The sequence below is a fragment of the Balaenoptera physalus genome (genome assembly GCF_965194825.1).
Source record: "Balaenoptera physalus genome assembly, chromosome: 7".
NCBI classification, from domain to species: Eukaryota; Metazoa; Chordata; class Mammalia; order Artiodactyla; family Balaenopteridae; genus Balaenoptera; species Balaenoptera physalus.
Genome location: NC_138886.1, coordinates 12,177,274 through 12,204,825, shown reverse-complemented (window position 1 = coordinate 12,204,825; position 27,552 = coordinate 12,177,274). Strand labels below are relative to the sequence as shown.

The 27,552-nt window shown below is 36.2% G+C and overlaps 2 protein-coding genes and 1 long non-coding RNA gene across 11 annotated transcripts in view; 2 read left to right on the top strand and 1 right to left on the bottom strand.

Annotated features, from left to right (window-relative positions):
• RABGAP1 (RAB GTPase activating protein 1) overlaps window positions 1-27,552 on the top strand; it is a 157,999-nt gene that overhangs the window by 79,661 nt on the left and 50,786 nt on the right. The gene's annotated exons all lie outside the window — the stretch shown is intronic.
• The window catches only part of LOC309663640, an 82,346-nt gene that overhangs the window by 40,834 nt on the left and 13,960 nt on the right, over window positions 1-27,552 (bottom strand). The gene's annotated exons all lie outside the window — the stretch shown is intronic.
• On the top strand, window positions 7-21,830 carry GPR21 (G protein-coupled receptor 21). Its single transcript, XM_082467825.1, has 2 exons — window positions 7-11,984; window positions 12,405-21,830. The coding sequence occupies exon 2, from the start codon at window positions 12,799-12,801 to the stop codon at window positions 13,846-13,848; it is 1,050 nt and encodes a 349-aa protein (XP_082323951.1). The 5' UTR covers window positions 7-11,984; window positions 12,405-12,798; the 3' UTR covers window positions 13,849-21,830.

Here is a 27,552-nt window from a genome sequence, read left to right as displayed (position 1 = left end):
GGGGATGATAATTCAGCTTCAGCATTAGTTCTTTTAGCAATTTATTATAAAAAGATCATTGTGGCTACTTGATTTCTAAGAATTTTGTATAATTCCTTTATCTGATGTAAGAGTAGAACTTTCATACTTCTGTCCCAGAGTTATTGCTAGTGTTGGCACAAAGGAGAAGGCATAGGTTTTCTTCCTTCCTTTTCACCTCAGAGGCAAAAGATGGCCTCTACCCTTTGTGTATCTGAATCTCTTTTGACCATAATTTCATTCTTAGTCACGTCAGTTGTGCTATGCCATGTGTAAAAACTTTCCTTTGTTTATTTTATTCCTTTTCACACTTCACAGAAATGTGCTCTTTGTAGATAAGGCCTAGTCCTAGTTTTTACAATTGGAAGAACATGGTTCTTTTATCTTAAACCATATTCCCTTTTAGTCCATTCCTCTAAAGTGCAGAATTCTATTTTTTATAGTATCCCCTTCTCAAGTTCATGAATTGCTCAAGGTTTTTGCAAGTGAAGCAACGAAATTATTCCTTGTACAAGTATACAAGAATTTAAACTAATTTTTTGCAAGGTCAGGCTGTGCTTTGTGCCTTTTGCAGGACCCATGGTACTGGTTATAAGTTTTGTTTTTGTCTTCTAAAATTATTCAAGTTTTTATCTTTAGGAAGCAGTTTCTCCAATGGTATACAAATCCCAAACCTGAATTACGAATGAATTTCTCAGAACCCCCAGTAATATATGAGAATTTTTCAATGTGACAAAAGGTGGGACTTCTTTTAAAAATATATTAAAACCTTATGAGGTGAATAGTATCTCTATAAAACTATAATTTAAAAAAAAAAAAACCTTATAGGTAAGGACAACATTTGAACATGAAATCAGATCTTTCCTCAGCAGAAGTATGACTTCTTTTTTAACACCTTTATTAGAGTATAATTGCTTTAGAATGGTGTGTTAGTTTCTGCTTTATAACAAAGTGAATCAGCTATACATATACATATATCCCCATATCTCCTCCCTCTTGCATCTGCCTCCCACCCTCCCTATCCCACCCTCTAAGTGGAGAAAAATGACTTTTATTTGCTCAAAATATTAGTGTTTCTATTCATCATCTTGTTTCCAGACAGATGTATTTTCCCTCAGGAACTAATATTCTGTTTCCCTTCATTATGTTGATGTTATTGTTTAACCAGCTGTATTGAGTGCCTATTACAACCACAGTGTTGGAGCTAGGAGGTCAAACACAAAAGCAATTAACATAAATCATGTGATAGTCTGGAAAAGCACAGTGGGAACCATCAGAAGGAGTGATTAATTCAGCCTGGGGGAATAGGAGAGTCTTTATCAGAAATATGATGTTTAAGATGGGTTCCAGAAAAGATCTCCCCAGGCATGGAAGAATGGCAGAGCGTTGTACTCATAGTATCATTGGAGACATGGAAGAATGAGGTTATGCAACATGTATGGCTAGCAAAAGTACACTTAGTTGATTTTTTTCTTTTATTGGCAAATCCTATTTTGGATATGTAATTATAACATTTTGAAGTCCTTTGAAATATTTGGCCAAAAATTATTTCTTAAATATTTTTGGTGTGGCTACTCATAGAGATAATTTAAAGACATGAAGTATTCTGTTTTTCTGGTTCCATGAAAATGATGATATCTGTTTCTCGAATAGGAACCTGGTAGTTATTATTGTAATTGACATTTTAAAAATTTGCTCTGAATTTTTTTGAGAGGAGAAACTACTTTAAACTTTTTAAAATTTATTTTTACAGCAAGCTGTAATTTACATAGGCTAAAATACACAACTTTAAAGTGTACAGCTCAATTACATATTTATACACTGCTCTGATCATTACCAAAAGGAAGAATATATCCATCACCCCAAAAAGTTATTATTGTCCCTTTCTAGTCATAACCACTCCTACGCCACCCCTGAAAAACCAATACAGTAAGTCCCCTACATACGAACCTTCAAGTTGCGAACTTTCAAAGATGCAAACACGTTTGCATGTCCAGTCATGTAAGTTAGTTCACATATCTGGCGTACATTGTCATGCGGTGCATCGTGTACAAGTGGTTGTGCTTTTGTGTTCTTTACTGTACAGTACTGTATAGAGTACAGTAGTACAGAATCTTTATTTCAAGCCCAGGATGTCCAGAAGCCATCATGAAAGCAGTGGTGATGTAGCTGGTACAATTGTACTTTTCAAGGTACTGTACTATAAGGTTAAAAATGTTTTCTTTATTTTTTGTTTTTATTTGTTTTTTATGTATTGTTTGTGTGAAAAGTATTATAAACCTATTACAGTACAGTACTATATAGCCTATTGTGTTAGTTGGGTACCTAGGCTAACTTTGTTGGACTTGGGAACAGATTGGACTTACGAAAGCGCTCTCAGAACAGAACTCGTTCATATGTAGGGGACTTACTGTATTCTGACTTCTCTTTCCCTAGATTAGTTTTGATTGTTCTTGAACTTCATTTACAAACAATCATACAGTCATGCAGCATGTACTCGTTTGTATTTGACTTCTTTTGCTCATCCATTTTGGGAGTGTATCAGTAGTTCATTTTTTATTTGTTTTCGTTTTTTTAATTGCTGAGAATATTCCATTGTATGAATAAATCACACTTTAAAAAAATCTGTTCTGCTATTATAGATGTTTGTGGCTTTTTTTTTTCTCCCTGTTTTAGCTTTTATAAAGCTGCTGTGAACATTCTTGTGTATATTGATAGCAGGTGCTATGGTCTGAATGTGTCCCTTAAAATTCATGTTGAAACCTAACCACTATACCAAGGTGATAGTAATGAAGCAGGGCCTTTGGGAGGTGATTAGGCCATGAGGGCAGAACCCTCATGCTTGGGTTAGCACCATTATAAAAGAGTCTCGGGAAAGATCCCTCCCCACCTTCCACCATGTGAGGATACAACTAGAAGTCGGCACTGTGCAGCCCAGAAGAGGGCCTTCACCAGAGCCCAACTGTGTGGCACTCTGATCTTACACTTCTAGCCCCCAGAATTGTGAGCAATAAAATTCTGCTGTTTATAAGCCATCCAGTCTATGGTGTTTTGTTATAGAAACCCAGGCAGACTAAGACAGTGCAGTCTTTTATTCAGTTATTCTTCTATTGGTAGGCATTTATTTTGTTTCCAGTTTTTAGCCTCTAAATAGTGTTTACTAAACAACCTTACACATGTTCTAAATCTTTGACTTTTATTGAATAGTCTCAGTAGTGTGATTGTTGGATCAAAGGGTAATATGTTTTTTAAACTTGTTATTTAATTTTTGTATTTAATTTACTTATGTCCAGATTGCCTCTCTGAAAGGCTATGACAGTTCACAGTTCCACCAGCAATGTAGAAAAGTACCTATTAACACATATCCCAAACAGTATTAGTTATCACTGTAATTTTTGCTGTCAGTGGATGTAAGTGATGCCAGTATGTATTTAGTTTGCAGTTCCCTGACTACAAATAAATCTGAGCGATTTGCTGTTCCATGAATTATCTCTTTATATTCTTTGTATATTTTTCTTTTTTTTAAAAAAATAAATTTATTTATTTATTTATTTATTTTTGGCTGTGTTGGGTCTCAGTTTCTGTGTGAGGGCTTTCTCCAGTTGCGGCGAGCGGGGGCCACTCTTCATCACGGTGCGCGGGCCTCTCACTGTCGTGGCCTCTCCCATTGCAGAGCACAGGCTCCAGACACGCAGGCTCAGTAGTTGTGGCTCACGGGCCTAGCCGCTCCGCGGCATGTGGGATCTTCCCGGACTGGGGCACGAACCCGTGTCCCCTGCATTGGCAGGCGGATTCCTAACCACTGTGCCACCAGGGAAGCCCCAAGTATATTTTTCTGTTAACTTTAAGATGTCAGTTTCTAAGTACTTTATATAATTATATTCTTTGTAGCTTCATTATAAATATCTTTCTAGAATTTTAGATTTATATTAACTTTGTGGTTTCACGCCATACGAAACACTTTCAGTTTTTATGTAGAAAATTGCATCTTGGTTAAGGTCTCTCCTGCCTCTAGATTTTGTAAATATACTTTCCAACATTTCCTTGTGAGATTTTTATTGTACGTGTTATATTTTTACGTCTTTAATCCATCTGGAATTTATTTTTGTACATGGCATATGATAGCAGTCCAATTTTACTTTCTCCCAGATGGATAACCAGTTGTGCTACTTCTATTTTCCTACTGAGTAGAACTGCCATCTTTGTTATATCTTAAATTCTCATATATGCTGGAATTGATTTCTAGCTTGTTCTATTTATTTATTTTTGTATATTCCTATACCAATACTGTTTTGGTTAAAGAGGCTTTGAGTTATGTTCTAATATCCGGTAAAGCAAGTCTTTTTTTCACTGTTTCCTGTTTCATATTTTTCTTATCTATTTTTGCATATTTAATCTTCCATATAAACTTTAAAGTCATTTTCTCCAGTCTCACCATTATCCTGTAAGGTTATATAAGGATTCTAGTTTGAATTACATTTAATTTACACATTAATTTAGGTTATAATATCTTTACATCTGAGAATATGGTATGCCTTTCCACTTGTCAAGGTCTTATTTTATGTCTGTTAAAGACTTCAGAGTTGCCTTCATATATGTCTTGTTCCTCTTTTGTTAAATTTATTCCTAAGAATTATCTTAGAGTGTTCTCACTATAGCAAATGGAATATTTTTTTTTCTGATTTCCATTTCTAAATAACTAATTGCTACAACAGAGAATAGGCATTAATTTTTTCTAATTCTCTATCCATCTACATCTTGATATTTTTATTAATCCTCCTAATTTTATACTAGCATCTTTTAAGATTTTCAGGTATATGATAATATCAGCAGCAAAAACAGTTTCACTTCTTTTTTCACTGTTTATGCAGGCTACTAAATTTTCTTGTTTTTGTTTTTATATTTGATAGAAGCTTTAAGACAGTGTTTAATGATGGTGGTGATAACTAGCATCCCTATTGAGTTCCTGATTTTAATTAAAATGGTCTTAGTTTTTCAGACTTCTGGAAAGCATGCTATTCAATTGTGGGGTTTTTTTGGTAATACTTTTTATTTTATTTAAGTGATTTTATTCTATCTCAGGCTTTGATTTTTTTTATTAGGAATGTCTGCTGAAATTTTATGAAGGACTTTTTCAGCACTTAATAGTGAATATGATTTTTTTTAACTTGTTGATGGAGTAGATACGTTATCAGCCTATGATAGACTTCTTGATATTGAACTACCCTTGGCTTCATGGAATAAATTTCTGCAGACCAAATACTCCTGGGTTTTTAGTTTTATGTTCTTTCTGGTCTTTGACAGAGCGTTCCTCAATCCTAGTCTCTAGTTAGAACTTGTCAGGCGCAGGGGAAAGAAACCCTAATAAGTAATCCACAGGGACTCCTACGGGCTCTCTTACTCCCATCTGTAAGACCTATAGCTATTTGGGTCTGGTAAATCAAATAAATTGGAGTTGAGAATGGAGGGAAAAGAGGGCGCTTTCTGGTCTCCAGCTTCCAGAATCATCCTCTGATCCTTCTTTCTTTTGGTTATTTTTCACCTTTTGTATCAGTGACTGTTTATTTATTTTGCTTAGTACCAAAAATTTACATCAGAATGGCTTCCTTAACAGATTCTTTTAATAAATAAAAGAATAATGAAATAGCAGCGTGTTCTGATGTTTCTCTTTCCTTCCATCCAGTCAGCCTTGTGTTTTCTGAAACCTATTTGCATTGTTTTCGCTAGTGATTTTAGTGGCAAACCTCAGTGGTAAGAGTCTTTTGCCATGAATTTCAAGTTTTTATCCAGAGCCAGATAATCGATATTTACATTTCTGATTGTCCAAGGGAAGCCCTGGAGGCCCAGCCACATTTTACCAGTCTGGAAAAATAATTTAAATATCTAATTATAACTTCATTATTATGCAGATTGTTTTGTTTTAATTAAAAATCTCTTCCTGGTCAATTTGGTAATAGTCAAGGATTCAATAATATTTAATCATAAGAACTTCCTGTGGATACTAAACAAAAAGGGGATCAAGTTAGCAAAAAGAGCACTGGCCATGAAGTTAGGAAGTGTCTGGGTACTAGTTTCAGCTCTGCCACTGGCTTACATGAACTCAGATGAGGTTCTGACTATTTCCTTTTCTCTGCTGAAATGAGGTTGCTGAAGTAAATGGTTGAGCTTCCTTTAAGTTTCCTTTAAGCTTTAACATTCTGGAAAAATGAAATGGAATGTTTGAGTCCTGCCCCCAAAATAGCCTGTGATTCTACTGTTTCACAACTCAGTACTCTTGCTATCTGATTCTGTAAGAAAACAGATTGCCAGTGGACTTCTAGAACTTTATTGTCTACTCCCCTATAGCAGTTGCCATAGTAGGTCAGCTATAGACTGAATGTTCTTGTCTCCCCAAAATTCATATGTCGAAACCCTAACACCACCCCTACCCCCAACAATGTGATGGTGTTTGGAGGTGGGGCCTTTGAGAGGAGATTCAAGATTCAAGGGGCCTCTCAAGAGGGTAGAGCCCTCATGAATGGGATTAATATCCTTATAAAAAAAGACCATAGAAAGCGCCCTTGCCCCTTCTGCCATGTGAGGACACAGTGTAAGATGACTGTGGATTCTTACCAGACACCGAATTGCCAACACCTTGATCTTGGGCTTCCCAGTCTCCGGAACTATGAGAAATAAATTTGTTGTTTATAGGCAATTCAGTCTATGGTATTTTTGTTATAGCATTCCTAATGGACTGAGATACTATTCCTTTAAATTGTTATTTGTGAAAATAATTTTTAAGTCCCTATATCCCATCTTTGTAAATTCATGTACCCTCTGATGAGTTTCTGTAAGTCATATCTGTCCAGGCAGTTTTCAAGTTCTTTCCGAATTATAAGACTATAAAAACATAATTAGGTTTGGTCATATTAAAATTGCTGATATTTGACAATGTTTGATTTACAAATAGGCAATTTCACATGCACCAACCTAATAATTATGGGTGAATTAAACTGTTAGCATACTAGGATTTTACTTGAAAGGTCTTCCCATCCAAAAACAAATGCCTGTTGTTTTATTAGGTATTTGTTGTTTAGTCAGTCAGAAATACCTTTGAAAGCCTGCTTTGTGCCGGCCGTGTGTTAAGGTCTTATGGATATGCCCATGAATAAAATGTACCTCTTCTCTGGTTTGGAGGAATCTACAGTCTAATGAGGGAAATAGGCAATTAACTAACCATTTGGAATAAAGTTGCATGAGGGTTATAGAAAAGAAGATACATATTGTTGTGCAGCAAATGACAAGGACTTCTCATCTAAGGGTTCAAAAAGTTCTCTTGTTCAGAATTATCCAGGGAGGGGGATTGTGGTGGTAGGATAGGGGGGCATGTGTGCATGGCATGTGTGGTGTTAAAAGTCAAAGGGAAAAGCATGTTCTCAAGGGTGATAAAGAGCTTGGCAATTTCAGAGTGTGAAAGTAGGTAAAGCCAGAGAAGGCAGATAGGAGCCAGATCTTAGAAAGCTTAAATAAGGCATATTTAATATCTCAGGCAATAGGAAGTCATTTTAAGTAGGCAAATCATATATTCAGGTTTGGGAGGCAGTATGCAAAGTGATTTAGTGTGTCCATCTAAAGGTAGATTGTCTTGATTCAAATTCTAGTTTTGTATTCAGGCCATTGACATTGGGCAATTTAGCATTAAGCTTTTTGTTTCCTATGTGTAAAATGGGATAATAATAATATCTTATTTGTAGAGTTGTTAGAATAACTTAGATAATGCATGAAAACAGTACAATTCATAGCCCCTGGTAAGTATAAATTAACCGCTTAGTTATTGTTATTATTTATATTATCATTGAGTTAGAATGGAGTAAGATTAATTGCAGCAAAACCTGTTAGTAATTCAGGCAAGAGATAATTGTCACTTGGTTTGTTATTGTTATTATTTGTATTATTGAGTTAGAATGGAATACGATAAATTGCAGCAAAACCTGTTAGTAATTCATGCAAGAGATAGTTGTCACTTGGTTTGTTTTAGTGGCAGAAGGGATAGAGAAAGAGATACTTCTTGAGAGAAATTTCAGAGGTAGAATCCTTGGCACTTGGTGATTGAATGAATGTGCAAGATGAGGGAGAGGGAGGAATTAAATTGGGTTTGGAATGACATCTATATAAATACACCCACATCAGCTGAACTAAAATAATATGTTGATTAAATAAATTAACAATTTAAAGCTCATTTTTACTAAATAATAAGTGATAGATAATGCCCAGAAGTGAATCTTATGAATTTCAAGCACTGAGATTGATCCTTTTCCATCTATAGTAGATAAACTGCTGAGGAGGTTGGGAGAAGAATAAATGTAATTTGAACAATCTTTTCTCTTTTTCGTTTGATGTTTCCTTTCTCTTTCTGCCATTTTTCATTTTTAGTTCTGTGATTTGGTTATTTTAATTTTTTAGTGTTAGGTTGAGCCATATAGAAGTTGCCATTTTTGTAGATCAGAAAATATTTAACCAGAAATGAAATGGTTAAGTATTAGCAATTTCACATGGTTCATCTAGTTATATTCTCATTCTGTAAAAATTTTTAACTGGGGCTGTAGGTGTCTGTTTTGAATTAAATTGAGTACCAAGGCCATCTGAAGGAATGTTGCAGTGATGGCATGAGGACAAGTGGAGCTAAGCCCCATGAAGTAGGTGACTTAACCTGGCATCATCTATGCAGTGTGGCTCTGGGAGGGCATCATATGGCCAGGTTTTTTGTTAGCTTTACCAAAAGGGACATGTTATATATTACTTTGGCTTTTTTTTTTTTTAACCTGATTGTAGAAATAGCACATAGAAATTAGCAAATTCACAAAACATAGAAAACCATAAAGAAGAAAATTAAAAATCACTTGTAATCCCACTATCCAGTGAAAAGTAGAATTGATTTTTAATGTATTTTCTTCCAGTCATATATACAGAAATACTCTTTTATTTAAAAAGAAATCATGTGACTGCATTATTTTAAAGGGGAAATGTATGTATAGATTTTTGTGAGGACATAGATTTATTGCTCCCCCTTGTCATTAGTAATTTGTCTCCTCTGGGGAAAATGGTTTCCTTTAATCCAAAACAAAACATTTAACTTTTGACTGATTATTTTTTTTTAATTCCTAGTATGAATATTTTGATTATAGCTCCTAGAGTGGTTTTACTAAAATAGAAACAAAATGGAAAGAACTACTATTGTACTAATGGTATTGTAACAGTTTGTGGCTTTTGTTGCATTTTTATAACATTTTTAATTCTTTAAAATTATCAGTTAATGTAATACCTGTTTTTATCAGTGTAACTGTCTAGTTTCATACATGAGAAACCTGAGATGGAATAAGAATAAGTTACATGCCCAAATTTACAAGTAGTTAAAAAAGCCTGGACTCTTGACTTTGGTGAATGGTTTTTCCATTTATTGAAATATAACAATCAGAAATCATTCTTTTTTTAATTCAATATTTATTAAGCACTCAAAACATGGAAGTCCAAAAATAAAGTCTATGTCAAATGTATAGAATAGTGAGTAACCTGGTTTGGCTGGAGGGCAAGGTATTTGGGGGTTTCGGTATAGTGAGATCAGACTGGAAAGGCAATAGGAGCCATTGAGTCTTCTTGAATAATGGAGTTCATAATAACCATAATGAAGCATGTGCTATTCGATATTTTAACGAGGCAGAAATGAATAGATTAGAAAAATGAACAAGACTAGAAGTCCAGACAATATTTAATGATAGCCTAAAGTATTAAAAACTAAAAGGAGGAAATGAATTTGAGAGCCATTATAGAAATAGATTCATAAGATGTGGTAACTAAGAATGGTATATTAAGGGAGAGAGTGGTCAAGATGATTTCTGAGTTCATACCTGAGTACCTGGGAAAATGTGAGAAAAAAAGTAAAAGAGGCTTATTTGGTGGGAAAAAATGTATTTAATTTTGGTCACGCTGTGGTTGAAGTCTCTATAGGACATCCAGGTAGAAGATGTGTGACTAGCAGGCAAATTGTAGAAGGAAAGGGGAACTCAGGAGTGAAGTCAGGTTTTGAGACATAGGCAGAGAAATTATTTGTCTAGTGGGAATAATTAGTGCCATATCATCTTTCCTTCTTGCCTTACATATGTACAGACTCAATGTATTTGAGGAATGCAGGGCAGCAAAGTATCGAAATAACTGTTGTTATTGCCCTTAGAACTGAGCAGTCACAGTAAGAGAGGGCACCTTAGGATTCAGAAGAGCCCCAGCCTCAAGCAATGCAGTAGGACTGGCGGGAAAACACAGACTATTTAGGAAGGCTGTTTGAAGTTGTATGAGAAGAAAGTAAAGTTATATACCCGCTGTGTGCTAGGTATTGGTAAGCCTTTTGTATACACTATCTGCTTTATTTCTCACCAACGTCATGAAATAGGGCGTGTGATCCTCATTTTACAGATGATGAAACTGAGGCTAAGAGAGGCTAAGTAATATTAGAGCAAGGAAGCAAGGATTTGAGCCAGATGGGTGTACAGTGCCATGGGTCTTTTTGCTGTGCCGCACTTTGCCATCTTTTCCAATAAGACCTGTCAATTACAGCTATCAAGCTTATGCTCAGTAGGTTTTTTGAGTTCCTTGCCTTCGTGTAATAAGCACAGCGCTTCAGATCTTAAAATGTAATTGAGTGACCATTGCCTGCAATGAGAAAGCGTGTGTGTGAAACAGATAAAAAATGAAAGTTGGATCACATAACATATATCTCCATCCAGGTGTGCAGACCTTCTGGAATGTTTACAAATGTCAACATTTGTTTATTTTATTTTACTCTACTGAGTTATGTGAAACTTAGAAGGATGAATTGAGAGAGCAAAGATACCTGGAGGAAAAGATACTAAAAATACATATTTCTAATTAACTAAAAATTGTCATAATTTGACACTCCCAATTAGCTGAAAATTGTCATCACTTATGACATCACCTGAAGAGCCACAATAAAATCCCAATTTGCCTTGTGTTAAGTAGGCACAAACAAGATTGTATATTCTAAGATACAAAGCTAGTTTGTACCATGAAACTTCCTGCAATTTTCAGACCTGGGTGGAAGTGGGTGCATTTTCTTGTCCATCTTTTGTTTGTATATTTGTGTACCACTTCTCAGAAAACTAGAAGCAAGTAATGGCATCTCAAAAACATAGGATAGTGTCGAATACAGGAACAATGTAATTCCTCTTTGTGTGTGCTATTTCTGCAATATTCAGAGTAGATGGGATTTTCTTTATTTTTTCTCTTGAAAACCTAATTTTTAAGTTTGCTTGTTATTTTGGTCACGTTTCTTAAAATAGATCCATATTTAGTGAATCATGAGAGAAAATTAATGCTAAATATGTAGCCTTCTAGCTAGAACTTCTTGTGCTGAATTATGATTCCTCAGTTGTCATGCACTGTTAACACACTTTCATTCTTTAACATTGCTCTTTGTTCTATGGGAAATGCTACAAGAAAATAGGAATTTCCTCTCACCATTACCCCTCTGGCAGTGTGTTTCAATCTAATTCCTGGCTTGCTCTCTGTCCTGGTTACTACCTCTTCTCCTTACTAGCAGTCTAAATTCTGCTCCATCTACTAAGAGGGGGATTCCAGACAGACGAGGAAACAGCCTTCAGACACTGCCCTGCAGGCATATTAAGTTATTCCCCCACTGTGCAGTCTGGAAATCAGGGAGCACCTCTCTGGCAATGAATTCTAATGAGCTGCTAAAGATGCCGGAGTGTGTGCGCACACAGGCGCTTTCTTTCCCCTCCCCCGCCTCTTCCTTTTCCCAAGCCCCTCTTCTCCCTATTTCCCCTCCTACTCCTTTATCCCCTCCCTCTGTGTCTCAGTTCTGCAGTAAACGGGGCTGAGGCACATTCCTGCTTTGCAAGGCTTTCTGTTAAGGTGTTCTGTGGCTTTTGTTTGGATCGCAGCATGCTGAATTACAGGTAATACTCTGAAATTGAGCTAGACAGATCAATGCTGTTGAAATGTTTTCTAAGAGGCAAAGTATTACATTGGAATCAATGAAGAAAATAAGTTATCTTGGCTAATTTTATTCATGGTAATTAAATTCTATAAGCAGATTCCTCTTCTCCCCCGAAAAGCTCAAATGAAAGGAAATGGGGTTAGATTGATCTGACTTGCGATTGATTTTGTTTTATGTTGATCATGAAAGCTTGCTGTTGCTGCGCCTCCTCTGTAGAGTAAGGACCAGTTATGTGGGGTGCTACTGAGGGTAGCCATGAATAGTTCTACCGGGTGGGGTGGGATAGAGTGGGAGGGGTGATACCAGCTCGAGCTAGCCAGGTTCTTGATTAGGGCATTGGATGCAAAATGTAAAACGCTCTTTCCTTTTCTTCTATCAGCTGTTCAGAGGAGACTCATTACAACTCCTGCTGAAGTCCTAATCTTCCTCCCTTCCCTTCTGCCCCTACCCCCTACCCTCATTGGCCTGAAGACATTGTACCCAGAGTTTGCCTTACTCCCCTGGTGCTATGTGTATGGTAAACCTGGTACTATGGCCGCATCTCGGACTGGCCAGACAACTGCTGCTGGTTCTCCCTATTCCAAGAAGGATTTAAAGGGGAATTGCACTGCAGGCAATGCACCAGAGCAGCAGCATCGGGAGCTTGGGGACTAAGGCTCCTCGGGCATTATTACAGACACACAGAGCTGACCGCAATGACAGCAGCTGCTCCTTTGAACTGTTGGCAGCAGCCAAGCGGCAGCATGAAGTGAGAGATCACTCCTGAGCTCAAGATGAACTCTACCTTGGATGGTAATCAGAGCAGCCACCCTTTTTGCCTCTTGGCATTTGGCTATTTGGAAACTGTCAATTTTTGCCTTTTGGAAGTATTGATTATTGTCTTTCTAACTGTGTTGATTATTTCTGGCAACATTATTGTGATTTTTGTATTTCACTGTGCACCTTTGTTGAACCACCATACTACAAGTTATTTTATCCAGACTATGGCATATGCTGACCTCTTGGTTGGGGTAAGCTGCCTGGTCCCTTCTTTATCACTCCTCCACTACCCGCTTCCAGTAGAGGAGTCCTTGACTTGCCAGGTATTTGGTTTTGTAGTATCAGTTCTGAAGAGTGTCTCCATGGCCTCTCTGGCCTGTATCAGCATCGATAGATATATTGCCATCACTAAGCCTCTAACCTATAATACCCTGGTTACGCCCTGGAGACTGCGTCTGTGTATTTTCCTGATTTGGCTATACTCCACCCTGGTCTTCCTGCCTTCCTTTTTCCACTGGGGCAAACCTGGATATCATGGAGATGTGTTTCAGTGGTGTGCGGAGTCCTGGCACACCGACCCCTACTTCACCCTGTTCATCGTGATGATGTTATATGCCCCAGCAGCCCTCATTGTGTGCTTCACCTATTTCAACATCTTCCGCATCTGCCAACAGCACACAAAGGAAATCAGCGAAAGGCAAGCCCGCTTCAGCAGCCAGAGTGGGGAGACTGGGGAGGTGCAGGCCTGTCCTGATAAGCGCTATGCCATGGTCCTGTTCCGAATTACTAGTGTATTTTACATCCTCTGGTTGCCATACATCATCTACTTCTTACTGGAGAGCTCCACTGGCCACAGCAACCGCTTCGCATCCTTCTTGACCACCTGGCTTGCTATTAGTAATAGTTTCTGCAACTGTGTCATTTATAGTCTTTCCAACAGTGTCTTCCAAAGGGGACTAAAGCGCCTCTCAGGGGCCATGTGTACTTCTTGTGCAAGTCAGATGATAGCTAAGGACCCTTACACAGTTAGGAGCAAAGGCCCCCTTAATGGATTTCATGTCTAAAGTGGTTCAGATATTGGGTCACTGTGTGTTGTGTGTGTGTGTGTGTGTGTGTCTTTTTTATCTTTTTGTATTTTTAGTTCACTGGGAAATATGGGACAAAATAGTTTGACTCTAAGCAATAGTTAAACAAATGATCCAACCAAAATACCTTTTAAGTTTGCAGAAATGATTTTTTTTGATGCTTTCGAATGAGAAGAATCAGGACCATGAAGATAAATTGCTCTTGGTTCCAATTTCCATAATGTCATGGAAATGACTGTATTTCTCAGACTTAAAATGAATAAAGCCATATCTAACACCTCTCTCCAGCTGGCATGACTGAACCTGGGTGTGAAAAGCGTCAGCATTTTTAAAAGTCACCATTTTCTTGTTGCTTTTCTGGGTTCTTTCCAGCTGTTTGAGCTTCATGTACAATTGATTTCTTTTAACAGGAAATATTAAAATACAGTGATGAATTAACAGGGTTTTAAAATTTTCTTTACATCTGTCAAAGTGTAACTACCCTGCAGGTTTCCACACTGTCATTCAGAAAGTCAAATGTTTTATGTCTTATTCTCTTGAGAGAATTCTCAATACAGTGAATAATGTGAAAACTTAAACAGTAATTTAAAATTTGGGGGGACTTCCCTGGCGGTTCAGTGGTTAAGACTTCGCCTTCCAATGCAGGGTGTGTGGGTTCAGTCCCTGGTTGAGGAGCTAAGATCCCACATGTCTCGCTGTCAAGAAACCAAAAAACATAAAAAAGAAGCAATATTGTAACAAATTCAATAAAGACTTAAAAAAAAAATGGTCTACATCAAAAAAAAATCTTAAAAAATAAATTTAAAAAAATAATAAAATTTTTGCATTGAACCATGAAGCAAAAGTGCAGTCAAATTATATAATTTATAGAAAAACTAAGCTATATTTTATGCCATGCTTCACTGAGACCTAAACAAATATGTATACTGAAAGTGATTGTGTTGTAGTATTTTTGCCCAAGCCTTTGTGTATGTGTGTATTGAGAATATTTGAATTGAGTTAGATTTCTCTTTTACAGCAAAATGCATTTAAGTAAGCTGAAAAATAATTAAATGATAGGCTGATGGCTGCCATTTTTATAATGGTGAAAATACATTGAAATGTGTCTTTAGTCTTCTCTGCTCTTTTTATCTAGAGACTTTCTGAAATACTAGAATATCAGGAAGAAAGGTGTCCTAGGCAACTGAGTCAGAAAATACAATGTACATTTAGCTAGTTCATTTTTAAAATAGGTGGGGTTGATTGAGATGGTCTCTTTGGGGTTAAATGGACTCATTAATAAAGTAGCAACTAATTCTTTTTAAAAACATTATTTCAGTTAGTGTTAAGGAATCCATATTTGAATGAGAGAAGGAGAAATTCTGATTCTCACTCTATTGCTATTCTCTTTCTGGAAAAAAAAATCCTTGGGATACCGTTTCCTAAATAGGCTTTTTTTTTTTTTTTTTAAAGCCAAAGTACTAGCAAAATCTATAGAATTATTAATTGAGAGTGCTGTGTATTTGTATGTATAGTGATGTTTTGTTCCTAAAAGCAATTATGTTTAGAGCGAGAGGTTTATTTTTCTAAAAGGAGAGAAGGATTTCCCAGCAGCTCCAAGCATGAAAGTATTTCCTCTGCTTTTCTACTGGTTTTAATGTTTTGGAAGTCTTCAGGGAACTTACATGATCTCTGCCTTTGGCTAGATGTTGTAATCTGCATGTGACAGTGGTGTTCAGTGAGATCGAAGATGGAAGAAAACCAAGGGAAATGTGAATTTTTGAGTCCAAGGAAGGACATAGATATTTATAAAACAGGCAGATATGCTTTGGTTTTCCATCATCATATTAGAAAACCTCCTACCCCCTTTTAAAATAAAAGATAGCATTCTTATGATTTTAGGTTTTAGAGACTGATTTGATTTTTAACCTCAAATGTATTCTACTTAAACATTTTTATTTTAAGAGAACAAGTATGAATATAAACATTTAAGCTTCAGATTCTGAGTTCTTCCCAGAAGCTTGCTTGCTCTTTATATTTAGTATTAGAAAATTTGATTCTAAGTTGTTTCAAAATTTAGAACTCATATTGGAATTGCAAGTTATGTTAGCAGTGGCTTTGTTAAGTTGCCATTTGAAGTAGAAAACCTTTTCTGTTAGATTCTGAAAAAAGGCTGTATACAATTGCCCTTTATTTAAGTGGCACAGATCTAAGAAAACAAAATTCCCTTTTTTCATATATATTTGAGAATGTAACCTGTTCAGATTTGCACCGTTTGCTTGTCAATTTTTAGTTCAGATATGGGACTCATAAAGATTAATTTTTATAGAATACTGATGTTAGTAGATTTTTTGTGTGGGGGGGTACTGAGCCCTTCTAATTTTTTCTTACAGTAGGGTTCCATTTTAGAGAAAACAGAAAAGTTTTTGGAAAAGATTTTGTGGGAATATTATGGAAATGAGGAAATCTCTGTTTAATTTTCTGGAAATGGCTCATCAAGCTGAGCTTTAAATGACTGGAAGGCAACAACTCTTTTAATAAGAGCTTTTGTTAATAGATTTTTATATTTTTGCCCTAGTACCAAATTTAGATGTCAGAGGGTTTTTTTTATTGTTTTTTTTTTTCACATTAGAACCTCTCAGCCTAAAACTAAAGTAGAAACTAAGTAGATGTAGTAACTTTAAAGAAAAATAAAGTATTCCTCCCCAGCTGATACTTAATATCAGATGTCTTTCCAGTTTGTCTTGTAGTCATTGGACTTTATAAACTCTAACGTTTCTTCCAGGTATCAATTCTATTCTCACATTTCATTGTCTGTACTGCTTTAAAATTTTTTGTTTTCTTGTGGTGTGTGTGTGCTGGGGAGAAGGGTTGTGTCTGAATGCAATCATACAATCTTCTGTGGCTGGGGACAGTTTCTATGTGATGCATTTGGAGAGTTTGTATTTAAGTAACCTTTTCATCCTTGCATATTTAGTGCAACATTTAATGACGTTTTATTTAAATACCAATCTGACTAGTTCAGAATGAGAAAAAGTATATTTTTAGAGTCAGTTACCTTAGGCTTTGGCAAGACAGCCCATTTAACTTTGTATAGTATATGACTGATATCAGAGGAAGCATAAGCTTTTGGTGACTGTGTTGAAATTATTTCATAGTAAATTTAAAAATAAGGCTATACTAATTGTTATATTTGTAATTAGTTGTGTTTTTATACAATGATTTCAGTGAAGGTGTGTTTTTTTCCTCTTAGAGCGGAAAAGCAATTACAAAAGGACAAGTGCTCCACTTCAATGAAAGAATTATCTTTCACCAGAATCGATATTTGAATTTTTCATGGACCTGTTGGCTTTAACCCTAAATTCCATTTTGGAAAGGGTTTTCTTTAAGGTTTATTGCTGGATAAATATGTTTTTGAGCCTTTTATAATGGCTTTTCCTTTTTACTTGAATAATGGTCTCAGTATTTTAAGGATTGGGAAAACTTGAATTTTTGTACTATTAAATGCATTTACTGTTCACCTCTTTGAACTTGAAAATGAAGCAGCAGGGTTACAAGTTCCCAGACGGTAGAGTGATTTCTGGGAGTTTCCTCAGCTTTGCAGGTTTGATTAAAACATCTGCCTTTGATGGCTTTGTAGGAATTTTACTGACTTTGTGTTTTTGTATCATAAAAGATTTGTGAAATAAATTATTGGCAAACCAGAATTTATTGCTATATGAGGAAATTTGGGGAAGTTTAAGGATGGGGGAGAATCATGGAACTATGAAATTTTTTTAAAGTCTTCATAAGTCATTATTTATGTTGATTTTTGCATAATTTTTCTATTTCAGGTTACTAAATATTTTATATTAAATGTACATATTATTAACGTATTTTGCAGACCCAAGGAATATTCTAGACATTTCTTATGGCTGTAGATGAGTCACTTGACTTTTCTTCAAAATTTGGATGATAAGGGAATCATGATATGTAAAATGAACTTTGAACTGCGAATCTCGGTTTCTGTTACTAATTAACTCGTTTTGTAAGGGCTAGTCGCTTCTCTAAGCACTTAATTTCTTCTATTTATAATAATCCTTTCATCCTTCACAGGGTTACTTTGAGGATTGAATTAGATAACAGATGTAAGAGAACTTTGTAATATGTAAAGTGCTTTGAAAATAAAAATGATTACTGTTATTTGTATCTGCCATAGTTTTACATCTAAGGAAGTTGCATATAATGATGTGGTGCTCCCCCCGTAAGATCTTTGAAGTCAACGCTAGGTGACTATTCCATGCTACTTAGCAATCCCAAAATAACAGTAACTTTAAATTCAACATAGAACTGTTACATTTACGCTCTTTACTTGTTTCCAAAGTCTCTAAAGGCAGGGACAATGTCTCTTCATACCTTTATCCCCCAAATCTAACATAGGACCTGGCTTAGAGTGGAAGTTTTTTTTTTTGTTTTTTTTTTTTTTAGAGCAGAAGTTTTAGTAAGTTTTACGGAGTTAATGAATGAGCCTTTCTAATTATTACTTCTAGTCGCTATTATTACTTCTAGTCATTATAGACCAGTGATGTTCAAAGGGTAGTCCAAAGCCCATAAGCAGTTTTTCATTTGATCAAGGCCATTCTAGACTCTATATAATAAATATCTCTTTTTAGTACCAAGAGACTACTGTGGGAATGTGTGTGCTTTATATGCTAGGTAACTTTACTCCTGGAAACTGTGTAGCCTCGGCCCAGGGAACTTCAGGCAGTGCTGTCAAACTGCCAATTTCTCACAGCATGGGTAAGATCTTGGCTCTAGATCCAGATAAGATAGGCTGTAAAAATCAGTCACTATGAAAGAGGAGCAATAGAATAGGATAGCTTGGTGGAAAGAAATTGTTCTTATTCTTTGGTTTTGCTTTTTCTTTCAGTCTTTACCACTTTTCTAGCTCTATCTTCCCTTCCTTTCTTTTCTTAACACACTGTTGGTCATGTATTCAGAGTGAAGTGCTTATGATACTGCTATAGGGTATGAAAAATTGTATTATTCAATAACTGGCTTTTTGGAAAAGTTTAAGAAGCAATCAAGAAGCGCTTACGTAGCAAGCTCTACTAGATGCCAGGTAGTATATATAACTAGCTGGCCTCAGGGATTTAAAGAAGGATCACATGATTCCTTTCTTATGGAACTTTATAGTTTTCAGATGTTTCATATGGAAAAATTCTGTGATCTGTGTTTCAAAAAGCTTCACAGAGTGACTTTATCAGGAGGAATTTACCAAGGCCTACTGGTGGGACAGTTGGCACACCATGGGTCTGTTTCTTGGGTGGGTTCATTATGCCAGTATATAAAATCATAATGTCACTTTATTAGTTTAAAATAAGAAATCAGTGCTGGCAATAGGGAGCAGTCTTTCTCTATTGGTAGATCTTGATGGGAAGCCAAACCATATTCAAAATGTTGCTTGGTGAGGATGGAATCTCAGAATATGGTTCTGTAATGTGAAAATTTACTGGTATAAGACTGAGCCTGATGTTCCATCTCTGAAATCAGAAAACCTGGTCATTAGGATCCTAATAAAAGTTGAAATCATCTGTGCTTCCAGTACTGACCAACCTACCTTCTAATTGACATATTATTTCTTTAAATTAACTTCTTTTGTTACTTATCTTTTAGTAAAATTCCTTGCAAGTTTTAACAGTCTTACAAGCTTGCGAACTCATTCATTCTTTTTTTGGTGGTTTTATGTATGTATCACTGCTACCATGAAACATTGTTTTCTGATTTAGTATTCAAAGGGTGGCCTTACTACTTTGTTAGTTTGGGGAAGCAACTCATCTTGGTTTTCATGGAGCAAATATATACTGTCTAGTTGGAAAAGCAAGATATATGAAAATACCTATAAAAATTAACAGTATCCGTCAGGTAATTAGAATAGAAACATTAAATTTTTGAAAGTCAGATCATCCACAAAGGAGATAGGGAGGGACATTTGAGCTGTAAAAGACCTTAGAGATCATTTGGTCTGATTCTCTCTTTTTATAGACAGGAAACCAGTCCAGGGGCCACACAGCCATTTATGATAATACCCAGACTTCCTACTTCCTAATCCATCGTCCATTCCTATTATATCTTGTTGCTTTTGCAGAGGAGTCGGAGTTTGCCTTCACTCAGCCAAGTCCTGAATAAGACTTAAATAGGCTGATATGAGGTGTTTGTATGTACTTGTGTATGTAATTTTAGGTGTAGAAAGCATTATGGGCAATGATATAAATGTTAACTGAGGCTTGTTATGTTTCAGAAAAATTTTATAAACTTTGTCCTGTTTAATCCTTCTGACACTCTATGAGCTAGTGACTATTATTAACCCCATTACAAAGATAAGAAGACTGAGATCGAGTTGCCAGAGACAAACAGTTAATAAGTGGAAGATCTGGGATTCAAACCCAGGTCTTTCTGACTTCAGAGCCTACATTCTTACCTCACATAATTCTCACAGAAACCTATCAGGCAGTTTTTAATTTTTTTATATCTCTGTTTTACAGGTGAGGAAACTTAGGCTTAGAGAGATTAAGAAACTTTTGTCAATATATCAACAAACTCCCATACTTGGAAAACATGTGACAGACTTCCTACTAAATATAGCAGATTTAGTATGCATATTTATTTCTGTTAACTCCACTATAAAGAATGGCAAAAGTATAATACATATGGACAAAGAGAAGAGCAGAGATGATGGCAAATGAATGAAGCTAACAAAATTTGGGGTTATAGAAACCCAGCGGACAAGTGGTAACTGACTCAGCAGAATTGACAAAGCTGAATTTGGGGGAGGGGCAAAAAGAATCAAGCTGATCTGCCCATAAAACCCAGTAAATATGTGGGAATTAGATTCCTGATATGCCTCTCAGGCAGAGAGTAGTATGAAGCTGAAAACTGAAGAATTGTTAGAAAGTTTATTGAAGGCACATTTAGATACCGTCACTCATCCCCGCCCCCCTCACTCCTCCACTGCACACCACCTTGATCCCCATCCCAAGTTGGCCCTAGCAGGCCACTGGCTTTTCAACATCCCAGCAGAAGATGGGAGACTTACTCTTTGGAGGTTGAACCACAGGCATTCTGGATGCCAGGCATAGCTGAGAATGGGACTAAGACACCTTGTTGAAAACACGAGTATCAAGAGAAAGTCTGCTTATTAAATAATCAGTCTCCCTTTCCCACTACACTCCCAGAATGCTCTTAGCCTTAAACCTTCTAAGCAGGAGATAAGAGGAGTCTAGTCTGGGGGCCAGTATCTAAGGGCTCTCAGTTCCGACAGTCCCTGCCCAGTCACATTAAGTTGATGCCCATCAGTCAGCGAATCCCACCCATGCATATAGAGCTTCCAATTAGTTTTTTGTTCCTTATCTTTTAATATCAACAGTCAACCAGAGAAAGTCTTACGAATAGATTTGAGAAAATGTATTATGAATGCACAGAGCCCAAAACAAAAGAAATCAGAGGGAACAAAAGCAAGTCATAGAAGAAAACTTCAAAAAAAACCCCCAGTATTTGTAACTCATATTTTCAGAGACGATTTTGCATCCATTAAGGAAAAAAGGATGCCATAAAAAAAAAAAAAACAGAAAGAGAACAAGAAAGCTTTTGAAATTAAAAATATAATCAGACATTTTTTTAAATTAGAAAAGTTGGGGCTTCCCTGGTGGCGCAGTGGTTGAGAATCTGCCTGCTAATGCAGGGAACATGGGTTCGAGCCCTGGTCTGGGAAGATCCCACATGCCGCGGAGCAACTAGGCCCATGAGCCACAACTACTGAGCCTGCGCATCTGGAGCCTGTGCTCCGCAACAACAGAGGCCACGATAGTGAGAGGCCTGCACACCGCGATGAAGCGTGGCCCCCGCTTGCCGCAACTAGAGAAAGCCCTCGCACAGAAACGAAGACCCAACATAGCAATCAATCAATCAATCAATAAATCGTTAAAAAAAAAAAAAAAAAGAAATGTTGGAAGATAAAATTGAGGTAGACCAGATAGTGAAACAAAAGACAATAAAGGAGGTAAAAAGCAAGACAATTAGAGGCACGATCAAGGAGGCCCAATGTCTGAATAACATGATTTTCAGAAACAGAATAGAGAAAAAGAATGGGGAAATTCTCAGATATCACAAGAGAAATTTATAGAACTGAAGGATATGAGTTTCCATAATGAAAAGGACCAACCAGCTTAAAGTAATAAGACTTTATGATGGCAAATCATAAAATTTCAGAACACTGGAGATAAAGAAAAACCTAAAAGCTTCTTGGTCTGGAGTAGGGATGGGATAGTAGAAACATCCTAAGTACAGAGATCTGAATAGCATTGGACTTTCTACCACAATGAAGCAAGAAGATAATTGGGAATAAATTGAAACTTTTAAGAAGTGACTTTTTATAAAAAATTTATTTATTTATTATTGGCTTCATTGGGTCTTTGTTGCTGCGCACGGGCTTTCTCTAGTTGTGGCGAGCAGGGGCTTCTCTTGTTTTGGAGCACGGGCTCTAGGCGTGTGGGCTGCAGTAGTTGTGGCACGTGGGCTCAGTAGTTGTGGCACACGGGCTCAGTAGTTGTGGCACGCAGGCTCTAGAGCACAGCCTCAGTAGTTGTGGCGCACGGGCTTAGTTGCTCCGCAGCATGTGGGATCTTCCCAGACCGGGGCTCGAACCCTTGTCCCCTGCATTGGCAGGCAGATTCCTAACCACTGCGCCACCAGGGAAGTCCCAGAAGTGATTTTTAACCTAGAATTTTATGCCCAGTCAAACTTTCATTCAAATGTGAGGATAAAACCCATTTTGAGATATGTGAGATCTCAAAATATTTACCCGTCTTACAAATATAGATACATAGAACACTGAGGGAAAGAAAAAAATTTGCCATTAGTAAGTTTAGAAAAAATAGAGAATGAAAGAAGGAAATCTAATCATGATATACTCTGTAATTCAGTTATGAGAAATATAGATTTAGCCAAAAATTGTAGCAAAATTATGTTGACAGTCATGATGAGGGGAAGGGGGAAGTATGTGTGGAGGGTAGGTGGGGTTGGGACTGTAACAGAGCTACAGTATCATCTCCCATACAAGAAAGTCTTTAAAAAAAAAAAAAAAGAAAAGCCAGAAAGTAGCAATTTATGCGTTTTGTTTAGAAATAGGAAGGAAACACAAACAGCTAAAAAAGATGAAAATTGTTGCCTTTGGGCAGCAGGGAATAGGTGAGAGGTATAAGGGGTCTGCTGTTTTTCTTTGTACGCTTCGTATGGTTTGACCTTTACAACTACGTAGGTGTATTATTTTTTATGGAAAGCATAGACCACGTTTAGATAAAGGCAGATAAATTTTAACAGAGATAGAAGGAAACCAGGAAGTGTAGGTTTAGAACATATTACTAAAGTAGAACATGAGGGCGTGATAGCACACTGTATTACCTATGGCCTTGTACAGAGCAATTTCCTATTTATCATCTCATTTCATCCTCCTAGGAAGACAGGCAAAAGGGATGTTATCCCTCTTTGACAGTTGTGGAAGCTGAGTTTTGAGGCTGTAAGACCTTTTTGATTCCTAGTCTACTACTACTATGCCTCATAAGTATGTTTGAATCTTTCTAGATTTTTTAATTTTGTTTTTTACAAGAGAAGACAGCAGATACTAGAAAGCATCTTCTTTGACATCATGGGAAGGAATACATGAAAACAAATGTGTGTATGTATCTATGTATATGATGAGTATGTGTGTACTAGTATACAAGTATCTATAATGTAAGATCTGGCATTCTGAGATCACAAGAGGCATGCAGATTACTGTGTGGTAGTCATAGGTAAGGAAATGGGTGTTAGATTTCCTTAGAAGGCAGTATATGAGGTGGGCTGAGCTCTGGGTAGAGTAAGATTTCTATAGTCTTATCTCCTCCCACCCCTTGAATGAGATTGGCATAAAATATTCAGCTGGACAGGATTAAATGAACCCAAAGGACCAACAGACAAAAGACCCTAATAAAGTGACCTACAATTATCAAACAATCTATGACATGAGAAGCCTTTAGCAAATTAAAAAGTATGTCTTTATGATAAATTGCCTTGATTGTAGTCACTTCATGATTTATTGGAGTGTTACAAAAAGATTGTATTGGCTTTGAATAAAATATGAAAGAGTCTTTTCAAAGTAAAACTTTAAATTGTGTCTCTTAGCTTTCAATAAACATTTGTTGAATTGAATTAGTAAGACAGTATTTTGGGGAGAAGGCAAAAGTTACAGCATTAAATAGCATGATATATTTCTGAAAATTCTTCCAGAAAGACTGGGGAAACCCTCACTGCCAAAGCTGTTTATTTATAGCTAGACCAAAAAAAAAAAAAAAAAATCCATTTGAGGGTCTCTGTCTTCATTGGCCCCTGGGGAGCAGAATCTGACTTAAAAGCCTTTTTCATTTTAAAAAATTCTCCTTCATGACATGTTATTGGTAGGAATTAAAAGCATTCCTACTTAGATTATGTTAACATCATGTATAGTTAGCAGTCATTGTACTAAAGATACATGTGTAGCCTACCGAGCACTGGAAATAAAACAAATTTTAGATCCTAGTTCTGACAGTTTATTAGATAATTTAATCTGTCAGAACTTGAGAAGGATACTTACCTTTAAGCGAAGATGACTCTAATATTATAGGAGTCAATTCAAGATCAGATGCATGTTGCATTAATGTAAAACTCTTTACATTGTTACTGTATTTATACTCTTAGATCACTGTTTTTCTGAGATAAAAAAAGAAGATAGTGAAGAGAGCATGGATTTTGGCATCTCTGGCCCTTGGTTTTCTACTCTGTAAAATGGGATTTTATCCCCTTGTTACGATTATTGTGAAAATGTGATACTGTCACATCTTAAGTATATAGAATTGTGCATGGTGGCATCATAAGCTCAGTAGAAGATTGCTGCTATTATTTCCTTGTCACACAGAGTCAGAATCTCCCAGTAACTTCCAGTGCCTGCTGTAAATACCCTCAGAGGAAAGGCCCTGGGTGAATATGGAGGGGCTTGGTGAGCCTCTTTCTCTCAGGGATCATAAACCTAAAGTTCTGCCTTGATGGTTTACTCCATTATGTTACTGATGTTTTATGTATTTTGTCCTGCTTTTATTGTATGTTCCACAGGAGGATTAGTCCTATACAATTCTCAGACATTAAGATACATATATTTAGATGTACTTTATCAAGGAACAAGTCATTGGGGGTTACAGTAAGAGCTTTAATAGGTTAGAGATGGAAAGAAAATTTGGTACTGAAGTGGTAAAGAGGAATCACTTTAATTGAACCTTAAAAATGAGTTGTATTAGGAAAAAAGTAAAACTGTGACAAAGGGTGTTTTAAGCTTCGAAAGCCTCAGTGAAGATGGGCCATTTATATACTTTATCTGTGTAATATGTAGTGATAAAAAGTATGTACTTGAGAGGCAGGCAGACCTAGTTTTGAATCCTAGCCCTGACACTTACTAGCTGTGAGACCTAGGACAAGGTTCGTAATCCCTCTTAGTTTCTGTTGCCTTAACTAATAGTACCATCTCATACAAGTATTGTAAGGCTTAATGAGCTATTGCATGTAAAGCTCATAGCACAGTGCTTGGTCTGCAGTAAGCATTCAGTACATGTTAGCAGGTGCTGTTAGCTTCCTTGTGAATAGGGCAATATGGATGAACCAGAGGTTTCAATTTGAGGTGTAATGGAGTAAGGTCAGAAAGATAAATTGGGGCTACCTGATCTGGAATAAAAGGCTAAGGGATTTGACTCTAATTAGGAATTGTAGATGGACTTAAGGTTTTTGAGTAGGTGAATAACATAAATATAAAATCCTAAAGTGACAGAGCTGGAAGATCCCTTAGAGTTCAATCTAGACTCTTCCTTTCTCAAATGGGGAAAGGGAGACCCAGAGTAGTGACAAAGTAAATTAGTTGCAGAACTGGGACTAGAATCCAGGCCTTAGACCTCCCTTAGACTCAATCATGACACCAAAATAAGTCCAAAGGATTGTTCAGCCTTTCAATCACTTGATTGGTCAACTGCTTAGAAAATGTGCGTTTCCAGCAGGTTTGGAAAAAAAGAAACAAGTGTTCAGATTTTGATGTGGATTAAATAAAATAAATAGTCTTTCCATTGGTACTTCAACCAAACAACTTAAGATTTGAAAAATCTTAATTAGTTGGAAAGTTTTCTTGATCAGTGGCAGTCACCTCAGAAAGGGGAAGTAAAAATACATGAAATGCGTGGTTCTAGAATGCCTTCATTGGTATTTATATTATTTGTACTGCTAGTGAGATTGGAGGGTGAAGTTTTTGCTTAAATAAAATTGAAGATCATTGCTTATCCAGTACCTTTTAAAGTTGCTGTTACCCAGGAATTTTAAATAGAAAAACATAAAAAGAATTTAATTCCAGGATGGTTCTTACTACCTATGTAATAAGCCATCACTACATAGATACTAATAGACCTTGGTTGGTATGATACCCGTGTGCTGTTAAGTTTTTAGGTTAATAGAGAAAGATCTAACTAATTATAGCTTTATACATTAATGATAGAATAAGATAGCTTTTAAATCTTTAAATAATTGTTTCTTGATAATTGTTTCTTAAGATTAGCTCTTTAGTAGGAAAATTAAAATCTTAAACATGATTTTTCTTATATATTGGGACTCTAGGATATATCATTTTTGCCTGAAAGCTATATAAATAGATATAATTAAAATAAACACTGAAGCGCAGGTCATATACCTATAGTCTGTGACTATGTATATGAATGCAGACCTCTTACAGAATTCTCAGTGCAGTTCAGCAGTTCACTGATGGAGATGTTTGTGACTAATAGCATTCAAACACAGCTTCTCATATAGATTATTTTGTTAACTATATAAAAGAGAACTATAGAGTTTAAAGTCATTTCAATATAACTAGTCATTTTACAGCTGCTGTGTATTTTTGCTACTTAACAGGCATACTTAAATATTTGACTTAAGACTTGTTATTTTCAGAAGAAACTAGCTTTTTAAAGAAAAACTGAATATTTTCTAAGCATTATGAAGCATTCATAAACATTTTCTTAGAAATCATAATTTGATTGATTTGGTTATATTAAAATATAGCTTGGGGAATGGGTCTTGATTTTGTGTGTGTGTGTGTTGTATTATGAGAGTGAGTGATTTTGAGAAGATTTTATAAGAGGGCATTTGATATGCAGTTTTGCTCAGTAATGTAAATAATACAATTGAAATAAGTATTTGGAATTCATCACAGTAATCAGAAACATATTTGGAATATGACTTTGTATGTAATAATTTTGTGTCTTCTAATTTAGATGACTCATAAATTACCTCCTCAACACCTTTTTACTCAAAATGACACTTTTTGTGTTCACTTTGGTCAGATAAAAGTTCTTGAGTATTTCCTGCTTCTTGGACCTCTCCATGATGGAGTACTGTGAATGAGAATCAACAATAGCAAAGCAGGAAAAGATCGATGGTGTAGTTAGCAGTTGTGCCTTATCTATACATGATTTGGGACAGTTTTGCCAAACATTGAATAATTTTCCTGTGGGAAACTTGAGCCCTAAAAGGAAATGAACATAGCTAAAAGGCTGCATATCACATGGGACTTCGATTTATTTTTAGAATGGCACTATAATGCCATATTTGGATTGAAACAATGTGATA

What these genes read in the sequence shown, in the direction of transcription:
- GPR21 (XM_082467825.1), top strand. Translation starts at nt 12,799, where the DNA reads ATGAACTCTACCTTGGATGGTAATCAGAGCAGCCACCCTTTTTGCCTC.